Source organism: Dreissena polymorpha, chromosome 1, assembly GCF_020536995.1.
Source record: "Dreissena polymorpha isolate Duluth1 chromosome 1, UMN_Dpol_1.0, whole genome shotgun sequence".
In the NCBI taxonomy this organism is placed as follows: domain Eukaryota; kingdom Metazoa; phylum Mollusca; class Bivalvia; order Myida; family Dreissenidae; genus Dreissena; species Dreissena polymorpha.
In genome coordinates this window covers 92487590-92504508 of record NC_068355.1, presented here as the reverse complement: position 1 = coordinate 92504508, position 16919 = coordinate 92487590, and the positions used below count along the sequence as shown (strand labels likewise).

General features: G+C 33.2%; 1 protein-coding gene across 2 annotated transcripts in view; it reads left to right on the top strand.

Moving 5' to 3' along the window:
* Positions 1–15993, top strand: part of LOC127840886 (mucin-5AC-like) — a 451267-nt gene extending 435274 nt beyond the window's left edge. Inside the window, exons 1-6 of one of the 2 annotated variants that reach the window (XM_052369343.1) lie at positions 11607–11881; positions 12417–12524; positions 13120–13404; positions 14164–14244; positions 14666–14773; positions 15057–15993. In XM_052369343.1, the coding sequence (XP_052225303.1) occupies positions 11827–11881; positions 12417–12524; positions 13120–13404; positions 14164–14244; positions 14666–14773; positions 15057–15931 (1512 nt within the window). In that variant the 5' untranslated portion in view covers positions 11607–11826 and the 3' untranslated portion in view covers positions 15932–15993. Of the gene's footprint in view, positions 1–11606; positions 11882–12416; positions 12525–13119; positions 13405–14163; positions 14245–14665; positions 14774–15056 lie in introns of those variants that run through there. The other variant, XM_052369351.1, reaches the window with a different exon arrangement.
* The last annotated feature ends 926 nt before the right edge of the window (positions 15994–16919 follow it).

Genomic DNA, 16919 nt, shown 5'->3' with positions numbered 1-16919 from the left:
TCTTAAAGGGGCCTTTTGACGTTTTGGCAAATTGACAAAATTGAAAAAAGTTGTTTTAGATTCGCAAATTTTCGTTTTAGTTATGATATTTGTGAGCAAACAGTAATACTGAACATTTACCATGATCTAATATATTAATTATATTCATCTTTTGACGATTTAAAAACCTGAAGATTATAAAGCATTGCAACGCAAAACAATTGAATAATTTGGAGAGTTCTGTTCTTGTCGTTTAATTTTATGAAACAACGAAGATTGCTTATATAAAGTAAAAAATACGTCCGTCATTCATACTTGGCAGGATGGCCGAGTGGTCTAATTGGTTTTTACTCCAGGTCTCCAGGGGTCCCTGGTTCGAGCCCTGCTGAGGTTTACTTTTTTTTCTTTTTTTAAATTTTATTCTTGATTTTTAACTGGAGCTTCTAAGATACAATGTTTACCAATATCAATATAAAGCATTTAATGACAAACTTCAATATATGCCAAAATCTGTGAAAAGGCCCCTTTAACATTGTAATCCATATGTAATTGTTACTTGACTAAAATATGTGTGACGAAGGCGAATTTACAATGTGTGAACGCGGTATATGCAGATTGAAAACGACGTCTATACGGCACTTAAAATAGTGCGTGTGATTAAAATATGTAGGTATTGTTGTCATGTTATGGTTGTGTTTACTTTACAAAGACAGCGAACTATGTTTTATGATACAGAGGTTTACGGTTATTTGATGCACTTTATCCATAAATGACGTTACTGAGTTTGTATACTTAAGAAAAGTTGTGTTTTATTATATTGGCAAGTACTTCATGCAGTATTTATACTCCTGTACGGCTGCCATGAAAAACTCGTTTTTGGTATTTGCAACAATTGTTTTGCTTAACGATCCAAAGTATTGCAGAGCAAAATATTTAGTTTTCTTTTTTGTTATACATTTTACGCTGTTTGATAGTGTTACTTCGTTATAATATATAACAATCCCTCTTTTTATTTTTTTAAATTTAATACTGTTTGGTATGTTTGTTTCTTTATATACTCTTAATCATGTAAACGTTGTTTGTGTAACGTGGTTTGCATAAAATAATTATACTATGTCAACATGATACTTTAATTTTACAATAATTGGCTTTATTGCTTTTTCATAAATAAATCAGTCCAATATTTTAAAACGATTAGCTTCCATTTTTGGTAAGGATGTTTTTATATACCTAAATAATTCCACTTTTTTAACTCAATGCTTTAGCATTTAACACTGTTTGTAAATATAGCTTCTTTATTTTTTAAAAACTTATTCCACTAGTTTAACATACGTTTTCCTGGAACACCGTTTGCTAGTGTTGCTTATATTTTTGGCAGTTTTTTAATATGAACGTAATAGGTCAAAGGCGTTTTTTTCAATAACCAACAATACTTATTACTTAATTTAAATACAACATGGTAAATTACGGTCACATAGCTACACGACATGAAAGCTTTAATAATATTTCTATTTGAAAATTAACTTGATTTAGTGTGTACCTTGAAACGTTTCAGCATTGCCCAACAAGGCATTCATATGCAATTAATAACGTTTAGGATTGTATAACTCCTTCCGTACGTGTTCAACACTTACGCATAGACCAGATATAAACTATTTATTGTAAATATTATTAAATATGAACAATAAAGCCATTACAGTTTTGGATATAGTCGTTAAATACAATGTGTTTTATTTCATCGCGTTTATTAAATACACATGATTTTTTCTACACATGATAACACTATGATTAGTGAAAACGAGAATTTATAAACATACACGACACATATACGTATGGATATAATCGCCAATTGAACGTGCGAAACAATGAATAATCAATCGAGGTAAGTTGTCAGGACCTTATAATGTGTCGAGATGCATTCACTAAATATGTGCGTATAAAAAGAAATAAACCTTATAATATCACAATTTTAATCATCGAAAGACGTGCCCGCGCTGCCTATAATGTTAATGCTTCCGAGAGGATCGGTTTAAAGAGAATACTAGATATAATAAAATACAGATATTAAACTTAATACCAATATTCTTGGCGAATGGTTAAATTTTGTGTGGCGAGCAATGAATTTTTCTGTTAAACAAGTATCATGTATTCTATGTGTCCAATATTATTTTTCATAAGCATAATTTCGTAAGTAAGCAAAATATGACTGAAAACAATTGAAATAAAATGACCGAACCCAACCTTGTGAAAAGTAGTGGTATGATTTATGTGATGCCTTGTATAGTAAAGGCACTGTTTTTCTAGCAGTTAATAACGTAACCGCAAATCAGCTCATGGAAACAATAGTGTCGAGCCTTTCCTAAATTTTGTAATTAGCCCATATATCTATGCACAAAAGAATCACGCCGAATTAACAGTTGCATCTAATGTATCTTATCGTAAGTTAGATAGATAGACTTTTATTTTCCTCCATTCATGAAGAGCATAACATATAATACAAGCAAGGAAGTACAATCGAGTATATACACACACATGAGATCATAAATGAAACAACTCAATACATTAAATTAGATTATTTACAAAGATAAGTAAAACATAGCTATGTAGATGATAAATAATTGTTAATTCCTAAGGAAAATAATCACATTGAAATAATAATTAAAATCTTTTTTTCAGTGTAACTTATTCGCCGAGGATATGTCTTAAAGAGAAAGCGAAAATAAAGACATAATAGACGAATATACTTTACATGTGTCATAGGTTTTGCCTTCCACGGAAGGCTGCAATATAGTGTTAAGATACACTAATATAGATTGGATAGACATGTCAACATATGTGTAAAAAAAAACAAAGAAACAAAACACACAAAACCTGGCTTAGAGCGTCTAACACTTGTTCAGGATGCTAACAGCAGCTTTGCACAATTTAAAATGCACAAAATATGAGTCAACAGTTTCAGATATCATTTTCAGCAACGATGCACTTTGTTCTAAGCCACTTAAGTGGATGAAGCGCGAAAATTCCGATATACCGATGCATTCAATTTGAGCTGTCCATAAATGATTTCGCTTATCCTCTAACAGGTGGCAATAACACAACTTATGAATTACGAGATTAACGGTTTTCAGGCAACAATGTCTGCATTCTCGTACATATTGTCTCGACACAAACATACCTATGCTATTCAATATAGTTTTACACACATTAGTTATTATTGGGTTGTCGTTTGCTACTCTCCATAAAGGGGAGTGATTATTGGAGTCTATTACATGCACAGTTACTCCCCATTGATCGTTGCCTTTGATGCGACTCTGTATTTCGTTGGTAATGTTCATTACGACTTTTCGCTCAACTATTTTTTCCCATTGTCGCTTTGTGTGGAAATTTCCATCCTGGACGTATGATCGTAAGACGTGCATTAAGTCGCACTTTTTGTAGTATCTTGTATGCATCAGGGATATATCCGATGCATTTGCCTTCTAGTTCAATGTGACGTATAAGTCTATTATTAAGATATCTTTCGCTAGGTATTAATGATTCAATCTGCATATGTGTCCGAAAAAAGTTAGTTTTCTGATTTCCAGTTCATTCGATATCGGAACGGTTTGAACGGTTGACAGGCAATAATCTGTTGAGATGTTTCTGTCATACCCTTGCATGTGTTTCAGGCAAAAGTTATGTACAATAGAAAGTTGAACAAGATCACTTTGTTGTTGTTCCATAGCTCACAGCCATATAGGGCCTTTGGGATAACAGATGAGTTGAATATCGTTAAGAGAGTTGGTGGACTCAGTCTTTTAGGCGCTACCCCTTTTGAGCACAAGCTATTGTATGTTCCTCGCAGTCGCACGCATGCATCATGAATCGCATTATTAATGGTCAGAAGAGAGTTGCATTCAATACCAAGATGGGTATACTTGTCGCTAGCGGGCAGACGATCATGTCCTAGATAGAAGGTTGAAGTCTCTTCTGTCTTCTTATTATAGACTAGTACTGAGCACTTCGATGCGTTATAAAGAAACCTCCACCTGTTTGCATATTCATAGCAAATCTTAAGCATCCTCTCGAGTCCATTTTTAGAGTATGATACTAGAACCATATCATCGGTCACAGTAGGCGAAGCCATATTTATGTCATAACTGCACAGGCCATCACCACTCTCTTCAAGTTTCTCTATCAAGCCATTTATGTAGATAAGGTACAGCAGCGGCGAACCTTTGCCTCCCTGACGGGTTCCTTGCCCGATCGGTAGTGGTTCCGAGATCAATCCTCGATGGCGAACGCGGCTTGTTGGGTTTCGATACATTTCACGAAGTGCGAGAAGGGTGTTAGTATTGTAATGTATATTTCATGTATAACATGTAAATATCATCCGAATTCATTCCTCATCCGAATATCGGTGCACATTATTTTTGTTGTTCACATTTTGTCTATACAGTGCACTGCATTTAGCAAGATAATGTTCTCCAAGATCTAATATATTTATATATTTGTATTTACCTTGTGTTTAGTCCATTATATGTTGTTTGTTGTGAGAATAATCCAACATATTCGAAATTCCTGCACTGTCAAAATCGTTGCAGCAATGTATATTGATGACGTCATACGTAGGAATATGGTGGAGTGTTATTGCATGCATTTGACTTTAAAATAGGCTGTAAAATTATAATATTCACTCCTCTATTTATATAAAAAGATGATATTTATTATAACTTGCAAACTCTTCATTTATATTAACTGTTAAAACATAATAGTTTGCAGGGAACTATTTGAGACGCTGAATGCGTAAGAATTTCTTAAGATTTCATGCTGCAGCATTTAATATTGTATTGTTATACATGCATATTTAAAGGTGTCTATTGTTTCAAGTCATCAAACGTATTGCCTTCTTTGATTAAGATGTGATATTTATGATGATTGTCGATTTATTATTATTAGAAGTATGTTCTTGTTTACATGTAACCGCATTACTTCCATACATGGTGCAGGATGCTGCAGGATTGTGATTGGCTGCAGCTGAATCTTTGGCTGCAGCCAAATCTGCAGCATCCGAAGGGTATAAAAGGAGGTTCTCCGCACAGTTTTGGCAACAGTTGCTAACAACAAACATCACTGTTCGATCAATTGAAAACCCTTCCAAAAAGTAAGAAACAAACAGTAATACTTCATAAAACATTTTCATTTCACGAATTTGAAGTAATAATCAGAATTTGTTTGTACATACTAACTACCGGTATTTAAGTAAAACGAACGTTTATAGTATTTCATAAAATATCAGTACTATTTATGATATTGACAACCTTAAAGCAGAGCAACTGTTCACCAAACGTCCATCCTTTTTAAGTCAACTCTAACAGTTTAGAGATATTATTGTATTATATAATATTTAATGCTTGTCTGAATAAAGATGCATTATGTAAAACGTTAAACCGTCTCCGTCTTCCTTCTAAGAGTTTGTTGCTGGACTCAAACTCAAATTTACAATTGAGCGCATAGAGATGAGCAATTGTATCTTACATGTAAGGTAGCTTACAGTATCAATGGCTGGATCAGGATCATAAACACCGGAAATTGATAAGAGTTTGTGAAATAGTCCATCGTGCCATACCCTGTTTTATGTTTAAACCTAAATTATATCATTTAAAGCTAGGCTACACTAAACTGTATTTACGCGAATACCATCGATACGGTTTCTGCATCTTTGGAATTTCCATTAAACTTTACCACCAAAACATTCATAATTAGGATGTATACATATGGGAAATGTAAGCAAAATACATTTAAGTTTTGGTGTATGTAAATTACGGCTTTACGTGCTTTTATAAATATTAAAACATGTGATGTAAGTTACTTTATATAAATTGATTTTAATTAATTTTAAATATCAAAAAGTAATGTTATGTGAAGTTTGACGTTGGTAGTTTTTGAATGGCGAAATACAAAAACGGCATGTGTCCGTAGTGTCGTCTCGGCGCTAAGTTTTGTCATTCTGGCATCACCGCGTGTTGTCGACCTCTAAACCCACCAACACAGCATATTAACAAATCAGAGTAAACACGCTGGCACAAGTACAATAAATTCAGTTGACATGTTTGTGTTCTTCTAGGTACAAACTAGGTGTGGTGGCGTTTCTGATTTGGCGTTATTTAGTGTTGGCGGATTTAAAAGTCGCCAATGCATAAACAAGGCAAACACGACAGGTGCCTTCATGTATTGGTTTTAAGCGGGTATATTCATTTGTCGTTGTGGCTCGTTTACATATGTTCGTCTTTAGACAACGCCAAAATGAAAGAACAACATAGAGGAAACATGCATCATTATAAAAAATATGTGTAATCAAATGAAATAATTTAAGAAATATGACTTAAAAGAATCTAAATATCTAACAAATATAGATTGTTTAAATAAAATAAAAAACGCCTTCCAATATTGTTATCGGTGTTCAAAATAAGGCCGTTGTTATAATGATGATAACAATTTTTCTGCTGTTGCTGCTGCTGCTGATGATGATCATTTATGATTGTTATGGTAATGATGATGATGATGATGATGATGATGAATGTGATGATGATGATGATGATAAGGTGATGATGTTGATGATGATAATGATGATGGTGATGATGGTGGTGAGGAGGAGGAGATGGAGGAGGAAGAGGAGGCGTAGAAGGAGGAGGATCATAATGATAATCATGATCATGATGATCATGATCATGATGATCATGATGACTACTACTATTACTACTACTACTAATACTAATACTACTACTACTACAACTACTACTACTACTACTACTACTACTACTACTACTACTACTACTACTACTACTACTACTACTACTACTACTACTACTACTACTACTACTACTACTACTACTACTACTACTACTACTACTACTACTACTACTACTACTACTACTACTACTACTACGACTACTACTACTTCTACTACTACTACTACTACTACTACTACTACTTCTACTACTATTACTACGACTACTACTACTACTACTTCTACTACTTCTTCTTTTACTACTACTACAACATCAACAATCACAACTACTACTACTACTACTACTACTACTTCTACTACTTTCACTACAGTTAAACTGCTGCTACTACTTCTGCTGCTACTACTACTACTACTACTACTACTACTACTACTACTACTACTACTACTACTACTACTGCTACTACTACTACTACTACTACTACTACTTCTACTACTACTACTATTACTTCAACTACTACTTCTACTACTACTTTTTTCTACTACTACTAATACTACTATTACTATTACTACTACTACTACTATAAGTACTGCTACAACAACACCAACTACTCCATCTTCTATTGCTGATAATAATAATAATAAAAATAATAATAATTACTATTATTATAATTATTATTACAATACTAAAAATAATTATAATATTATTAAAAAAATAAAATAATAATAATAACAGTAATAATAATTAAAAAAAAGAAATTATTTTGCCTTGAATGACACTCATCATATCGTTGCTATAACATCACATAACATATTTTGTTTCATCAAGGAATAAATATTACGATACAGCGCGAAGTATAATGTTTCGTTTTGATATACATAATTTATCAAAACAAACAAAATTTACAACTTCAAAGGCAAACATCACGGCAAATTGACTAATTATCTGTGTTTTAAGTCATGAGCCTATGTTTTAAGTCAAACTTATGTTTCTTGTTTAAAACCATCGTTAACTATAATTTTTTTAAAGTCATCCCGGCATTTTGAGAGCGAGTGAAAATTTAAAATCATAGTTATGCAACGGAAGACCATGTTACACATAGGTCTGCTTTATAGCTGTGGCGAAGTTTTCAACTCAAGTTAAGGGACATATTCAAATTATGCTACAACTATATGATAGCACAGGCGAATATGCAGTTTTTCTTTATGAAATAAGCCTTAAATCATTATTGTTTTATAATGTTTTACAAAAACGGGTACACCTTTTTTAGGCGGCGTTTATATTAACGCGAAATGTGTCGATATGAATTATTGATACATTGTAATTGTTTTATACACATCCAGACAATCATATAATTGACCTATTGGAAACAGAGGTTATGGATGAATCTGATGTGTTCAGCAGTAACTAGGGGACATTGCTCATAAGATCTCAATTGGATGTGTGCTCCTAGGTATTTAACAGCACAACTCAAAGATCAATTTCTCGTAAAGTTTAAGAGCGTTTTATACATGCACACACTAATCAAATGCATGCCTTTCAGTTATTAAATAAGATTTGAAATTGATCGCTGCTTTTAAGTTATAAATATGATTAATACTACATTTTAATTTGTAGAATAACATTTAAGTGAATCTTATTGGTGTTCTCAGTATGATGCTACCATTTTACATTTTATACAGTTTATACATCATATAACATTTCAATCCATGGTATTTTATAGAGATATACAATTAATGGCTGGTCGTCAAAGGAGAATAATTTAAAGAATATATATATAAATACCTTAGAAGCATTATAATGAAATGACCAATGTTCCGTCCCTATCATTTGAAATCCCTTTTTCTGTTTGACATGTTAACGTGTTATTATATGAAATTAAGGTAGATCAGTTTTATTTATCGTAACAAAAAATATATGTCTAAGACGGAGTAATGCGTCAACCTAAGTTAATTGAAGCACGCTCAGCTTTTTAGTGAACTTTTTAATTGAATTGAACAAATTGGAAATGGCACAACCAAATATTTGATTTGTATCATATCTTCTTGTTCATTTTAATTTTGTTGTTTATTATTGTTCTTTTTACATCCGCAATAGGTTGCTTTTAAAGTGTTTGTTGCGCATTTTACAGTTAGTGTACATTTAATTACATATACTTTAATGGACGTCATGGCTGCTGTTAAAAATATTACTAAAATTTGCGATGTATATGTAACTAACTATGTTTGGATCTTTTCGATCGCACTACTGTTCACGCGATATTCATCAACTGTAATAAACAACTACATGGACATACCAGCTTGACAATAAAATATTAGACATATTTAATTTAAAAATATTATTTCATATGTTGGCAAAAGTCAAGTGGCGGGAAAAGCAACTAACCTAAATGCATGTTTCGTAGGTATCTTACACATGAACAGTATGAAAACCTAATGTTGTTTAAAGAAATAATATTATATCTATGTATTTCGAAGTTGATGGCAAAATTAATAATACGTAGATACGAGTCTTGAACTAAAGGAATAACAGTCGCTTTAATGTCGAGCGCGGATCTTCATAAAAATGGAAATACATATTTGCATTAGCATAAAGTATTGCACACGTAGCTAGTTACTCGTATATGCCCATTTTCATATTTAAATAAGTTGCATGTCACGGTAATAACAACAGGCACACAATATTCGTAAATTGGACTATTTTATTTGAAACGATGAACAAAAGTGTTTGGTTTGCTTTCTAAACTACAAAACGTTAATGCAATGTTTGATAAAGAACTTACTATATTATAGTACTCATTTCTAATATCGATAACTATATCAGCTTTACAATATGTGTATTTAATCATATTTATCTGTGCGGTACTTCACATACAACAACATTACATTGTTAAAAGTAAAGTGTATTATATGCTTATACAATGCAATGCATAGTTCAATAAATATGATATCGTCGCCAGACTTAAATGTTTTCGACATACTCGATATTGCGCGAAAAAGAAAATAATTTTGAAACAGAAACACCAATTATTGATATCATATCATCTGAGACGAATAATTATCATGACCCGACCATTTACTGATACTATGCGAGACAGGCGACGACCTTGTCCATAATTATGGTGGTAACAATAACAATACGCGGAACACGAGATATACAAATAAGGTCAACATTAGATCAGCATACGTTTTTACACACCTTATTGCACGAGCATTTATCATGTAGAAAACGTGGCAAAAAGCGATGCAAGCAAAGCCATACTGCTAAAATAGGTATATTATGTCATTTTGAGTATATATTTCGGATCGGGTTATTAAATATAGTGATTTTTAGTCTTATACACTTAATAAAGATTGCAATTTTTCTTTTAAAACTTGATCGCTATTTTTCGTTCGCGCATATCGAGCTGTGCAATGTATTTTGATAGGCGTGGCCTTATTGCGTAACAGCTGCCGCGTAATCTCACAACCGATAACCTATTAATATGTCTATTACATTGAAAACAAGAAATATTACATTTATGGAACCTTCACAAGCAAACACATATGTTATTTAGATTTTTTTTCAACGCACGTGACCAGTTATGTTAAACACAGAAAACCCCAAAAACCAAAACACAAAGCATACATCAACAAATTCAATATTTTTGAAATGTATCATTTTGGTAGCAGTTTGGACGTTTGTCTACGGAGCGGGAGTCGAACGATAACGCGAGGTGCGTTCTTACTTGCATGGTTAAGTACCTAGTTTAGTTGAATCAATATGTATGAATTGCATTTCTGGATTATCGCCGGCACTACGTGATAGAACTCTTGAGTAAATATTATGTTCATCATAAAGGTGTCACATTAGTCTGAATTTCCTGACCGTTATTTGAGAGCGATAATAATATTTAACAAAAACTTTACTTTTATATAACTAGGATTACCATTTTGTATTGCTATGTATGTGCGAGTATGGACATATGAGTTTAAGTCGTGAGAAAATTACCGAAACAAAGAGAAATGCGTAAACGACCAAACGTTGTTTATCATATTGTGCTAAACAGTATTCACAGGACTGACACCCGACGAACTCCGTACTTCTGTTTAAATGGTTTTTGTATGGTATTACTGTAATTAGACACATTCAAGTGAGGATAGTAACGTAATTTAATATAAAAGAAAGCCAACATATCGGAAGTGATATGGTAATGGCCATGTTTGTTGAATGCAGCTTCGATATAGAAAATTCCCCGAACAAGAAACACATCAGAATAAAATTATGTGCAACACAATTTTAACAAAGATCCAAGTGATCTCTGTTGGATGTACACGCTTCAAATATGTTCTGTTTAATAAGTTTTGTTTAATGAGCAAAATACATTCAATTTACTGTTTAATTATTATATAACAAATCGAGGCTCGAAATGCAAAATTTCGTGAAAATTATTATGACTACGAGGTGTTTATATGCAATAATTGTTCTTCATTCCATTTGAATAAAAAACAGGACAACGCAAATTACAAACACAAATAAATACCACCGAAACCCCAGCCTAAAAACGGTAATTGCAAATCAAATCAGAGCACAATATTGGGATTTAGGAACTACACAACCGCGCACTTTATCACGATTCATTCACTTAACAATTACATATAAGTAACGATATATTATTAATATCATAGCATCAAAATTCAAATCAAACTGATATGCTGGTAAGTTCTACAGACATGTTGGTTTCATACAGAAAATTAGACAATCAACGTTACACATATTTGTGAGTAGCTGTAAGAATATTGAAAACAATAGTACATGTTCATTCACAGTTGAACAACAGAGCCATTGATTATTTTACTTCAAAGAATTGAAGTCACCTAAAAGCTGATAAAAGGACAGACTGCTATCGAGGAGGTCATATTTAATTCGCGTTATTATCGGTCATTGTCATAACTTTGTGTTTTTGTTGAATAGCTTACATGCCTTTTACATTCGTTAAATATTTCTACTTTTATATATAGTTCCTTTATTAGCTTAACTTTTACGAAAACAAACAAACAGAAAACAACAAAAAGAAACCTTTTTGTAATTGTTTGTATAAAATTGAGTATAATTTCTTTTAAACGGAAACTCATTAAACATGAAAACAGGATTTGTCCTTTATATTTTATTGTTGGAGTGCTTTCATGGAATATGTAAGTAAAAGCTATATTATAAGGGCACAATTAATGCTTCATAAAACGATTATATTGTTAATTAATGAAATACTTCATTTGAGCCTGAATTGAATGTACTTGTTGTTTTATATTCAGTTGTGACTCAGACACTGTACTTTTCTATTACGGTTATAGTTTAAAACAACTAGGATTCCTATATTTCACATACAGAAATATGTTTCTCTTATAAGGTTAGATTACGATTGTTCTGAATAAGTCTATATAAAACATATTTTTCCCGTGTTGCGTTCATTTTTTAACAGCATAAACATGCATACGTATTTACAATGTGGCATTTAGTCTGGGATTATAGTGATTACAAAATAAGGATAACAGAGATTATTGTTTTCGAAAATGTACAAAGCAGTCACGATTATTTGTTGCGACATATTTGGTAAATTGCGTATTTTATGTAAATTCCAACATTGTCTTGTCCAATAGTATTTATTGTATTACTTTATTACTGTTAAACATCACACAATTGCACGGAAAAATATAATCACTCATTTCCAAGACGCCCGACCAGCCCGCCGTTTCTGTGCCAACTTTGACCCGTTCTGCAGATGTTCTCAGTACGCAAATGGTTGTTTTACATGCCCGGCCTCCTGCCCATCAGCTTCAGGTATGTGATATTTTCGTGCAGACTGGTGATTACCATGTATGATTATAGAAATGATATCGTGTTTGTTGTTATATGCTTTAAAGTGTTCCATATAAGGCTATATTCGCAGTGTTTAGTGTGTATTATGTCTGCAACAAACTCCATTGATTTGTTGATAAATACTGTTGATCTTTTTTATAAATGTTCATTTATTTTGCATGAAACCTCATGCACAGATGGATTCAGAATTATTAAGTCAAATCTCTAACTATTTGAATAAATGGGACAATTGCTGTCCAGGGTCAACTTGTTCAAGAGCACTATGTGTTAGTCGACATTATTGTATGTTTCCGATATAAAGATGTTTTAAATTAGTTAAACCGTATCCTCGCTTATGCTCCTGTTTTGTAAATTGCTAATTGAGAACGTCAATAACTCTGTAAGTAAGATTAACAAAACTTGTACTAGAAGTAAAATCATGTGAACAATGTTATAAAATCATTTGTGATACAGCACTGTTTGTTGATCGAGTTCAATAAGCTGCGAATTTAACAATACAAGCAGTTATTATATTTCAAAAGTGGATGTTTATAAAAAGGTGATTTATTATTTGTAGGTTCAGCGACCAGCAGCCTTGCCACGACCACTGCCCACAGCCCATTCGGTAATTTCCATCCTGGTATGAATCCTGATATACATTTCAATCCAACAAGCACATATGGCGCGGCCAGTACCGCGCAGACTCAATCCTCTTCTAATATCCCGTCGTCGTATTCAACTAACAGCCCCACCAGTCCTACACATCCGTCAAGTACTTCCAAATCTGTGCAAACACCAGCGCCCAGCAGTTCTTCGTCCGCACAAGGAAGTGGATCATCTTCAGCGGGAAACCATGATCTTGGTAAAATACATAACATATTAATAAATAACCAAGTAGATTTATAATAATTATTATTCCGTATTCTACCGAATCTTTGGTTTTTAAATACAGAAATAAGAAATTTACATTATCAAGAGGGCAAGTTGTGTTAATATCCGCTAGTCTTTTACTTGAATCATGTGACCATTCGCCTGTACAGCACAGTACAAAACGTTTATAACATATTTAAAAGTAAAAGAGCTCTTAAAATCATGCCAAAGGCACCCATAAATTGAGTTTTCTCTCAACTTGTTAATACTGTATTCCATATACATCATGCCTGAACGATTTCCGTCTTATAAAATTTTCTTAATTATAATAAATTGTGCACCTTTGTAAAATTATTTGAAATATTGTGCTTTTGTACTGCAGCGATAGGGAAAGTATTTTGTTCCGCATATCAAACACGTGCATTGATTTTGAGATATAAAGTTATCTCCCAGGTCTTCACTATTTAAGTATAACTTAGCTTTGTAGAGAACTTTCTACCTAGAGAATCAGAACCGTGAACCAATCGTGGTATCAGTGTTGTGGTCTTTTTTTTAAATAATTGTATTCATTTTATGTTGTATTTGTATACCATATCAAATTTAATACAATTATGCTTAAACTGTTCACCTGTTAACATTGCCGGAAATGTTAACATCATTTATAAAGAACCTGTGTTTGTGAAATTGTGACAGTATCTTAACGTGAATTGTTACCTCATTTAGATTTCAATTCTTTGGTGTATCTTTGCAGTATGTCCCCCATTGCCGTCCTGTCCAGATGCCACGAAGATAACATATGATGATAATAATTGCGCTATATGCTCCAGCGCAGGTAGATAGACAAATGATTGCTTTTAAAGAATACATGTTTGCTAAAATGAATACTCACGCAATTTATTTTGATTTTAAACTTAATGAAAACGCAATAATACCAATTCATGTATTGATAATGGTCATTTTATTAGTATTTGTCATATTACTATAAGATGAATATCACTTTATTTTTTTATAAAGCATTTGTTTAGCATCTTCATATGGGATAAATACGACATTAATACACCAGCCAACGCAGTGTTTTTTAAGTTAAGCATGTAATTAACTTTTGACATGTTGTGAAATGATGTACATACGAGATTTTAAACATTAATGCAACTTCAAACATCTAACCATTGCTTATTCATGCATGCCCTTCCCGCGTCATGGAATCTAGACAGTGTTTCATCCATTTCTACCAAAAAATCATTAATTAACAGGAAACCATAACCGACCGATTTCGAATACAAACGGCTGTCCACCCGTCAGCATGCCGATGACAGATTGCCACGTAGATCGGAATGGATGCTTGCTTTGTCAGGGATCAAGTACGTAAACCACTGTTCAAACTCTTTGTATGGTAACATCAGAAGTATTCTTGCTAAAAAGACGTCATTCCTTTTTTAATTCCCAATCAGTCTCACGTTTATTTTAATCTACAGATTTATTGTCTTTTCTGAAAAGCAACTGATATGATGACACATTTATAGTTTAATATATTTGTAGACTTTTTTTAAAGCTGAGACTTAACCATGGGTGGTGAGTAAAGTAGTTTGGGACAAAAAAATTGCGAACATTATACATATTCACCAATTTATTTATGAGTTATAGTCGTAACAACAACTACACCATTGACAACCCCAACAACAACGCAAACAAGTACTCGGTCAACAACAACACAATCAACAACACGACCCACTACCCCTACTCCATTAACAACGAAACAAACAACAACAAGACCAACAACACCTACACCAATAACTACGAAATCTACTTCGCCGACAACTTCCACAATTACTGCAGCAAAGACAACAAGGCAACAGTCGGCCATTTTAGCAAGTTCCGAAACATCACCAACAACACCATCTACCTCTATGACTACTGCTAAAGGTAGTTTATCGGCAACAACAACTTCAACTACTACCGGTAGTTCAGCAGCAAGAACAACATCTACAACTACAGTTTCTTCAGCAGCAACAACGTCTACTACTTCAGGTAGTTCCGCAGCAACAACAGCTTCTACTACTTCAGTAACTTTACCAGCAACAACTTCTACTACTTCAGGTAGTTCAGCAGCAACAACAGCTTCTCCTACTACAGTTACTTTAGTCGCAATAACTTCTACTACTTCAGGTAGTTCAGCAGTTACAGCAGCTGCTACTACTACGGGTAGTTCAGCAGCAGCAACAGCTTCTAGTACTGCAGTTACTTCAGCAGCAACAACTTCTACTGCTTCAGGTAGTTCAGCAGCAACAACAGCTGCTACTACTTCAGCTGCAACGCCAGGAAATACGTCACCACACGGAAGCTCAGCCACAACCGGAAGTACAATAGTTATGGCACCTCCGACATTCACGACGATCCCCATACCCGCTGTTACAACGGCCTGTCCCCAGATGCAATGCTTGTTGGACTGTGGAAGCCCTCCGAAATTTATGAAAGATACGAACGGGTGCGATCTCTGCAAATGTGACTTAAGCCCTTAAGGACTTATAAGTTGGTGCATGTACCGCTGTTATTAAACAAATTAAAGTATCACACTATCGCATTCCGGTAATTACACTGTTTTTTGTTTGTGTTAGTTCATTGTTAATTGTACGATATTGACATCGATACCAATCACCGTCAATGTTATAACACCCTTAAGATACAAATAGTATATTATAAATACTGTCTAGTAGGAATAGTGAATATGAATGTCAATTATCAATTGAAAACAAAGGTGTTGCTTCAAAAGGAGAGTATTTGTCATTTAAACATTTTGACCAAACAGCAAGAATTATTGATTCCGAAATCATTTACATGCATGCGTAAATAATACTTTTTTTAGTTGACTTATCGGGAAAAAAAAACACAAACAGAAGTATAATGACCAATCAACTTTTGGACACGGCTGTATGTTTCTTAAATAACAGGTTAAATCCAAGTCGTATATACTAATACGCGAGACAAACAGAATGTGGTTTTCAAAAGTTTGCTGAAATAGTTTTTTCTAAAGTTTAATATTTTGTCTTCATTTATTGTGGAGTCATTATGGGTTTCAGCTATACCGATTTTTCGAAGCGCACAAGATACAACAATTAAAACATTATTACACAGGCACGATTTTTTTTTTTCAACGCATCATGCTGTGTTATTGAGTATCTTTAAATGTCCGCTGCCTAGAGATTGAAGGGCAGATGTTACGCAATACTGAACGCCCGTATTAGATTAGAATACGGTATGACACGCCGTGTATAAGATTAAATAAACTACAGGATACAATCAACCATATACAATTTAGCAGCACTAAACATTGAGTGAGTAACATCATAATTATAATTCCCGTTTTATAAATTATTTATCTTAATTACACCACGACTTGCGTTACAATATTTTCCCATAGTCCACATTGTTCAAGTAATAACAACTCAAAAACGACCTTCTAAAGCAAATCCAACTCAAATGTCAATGTAATTGACAGGATTACAGTAA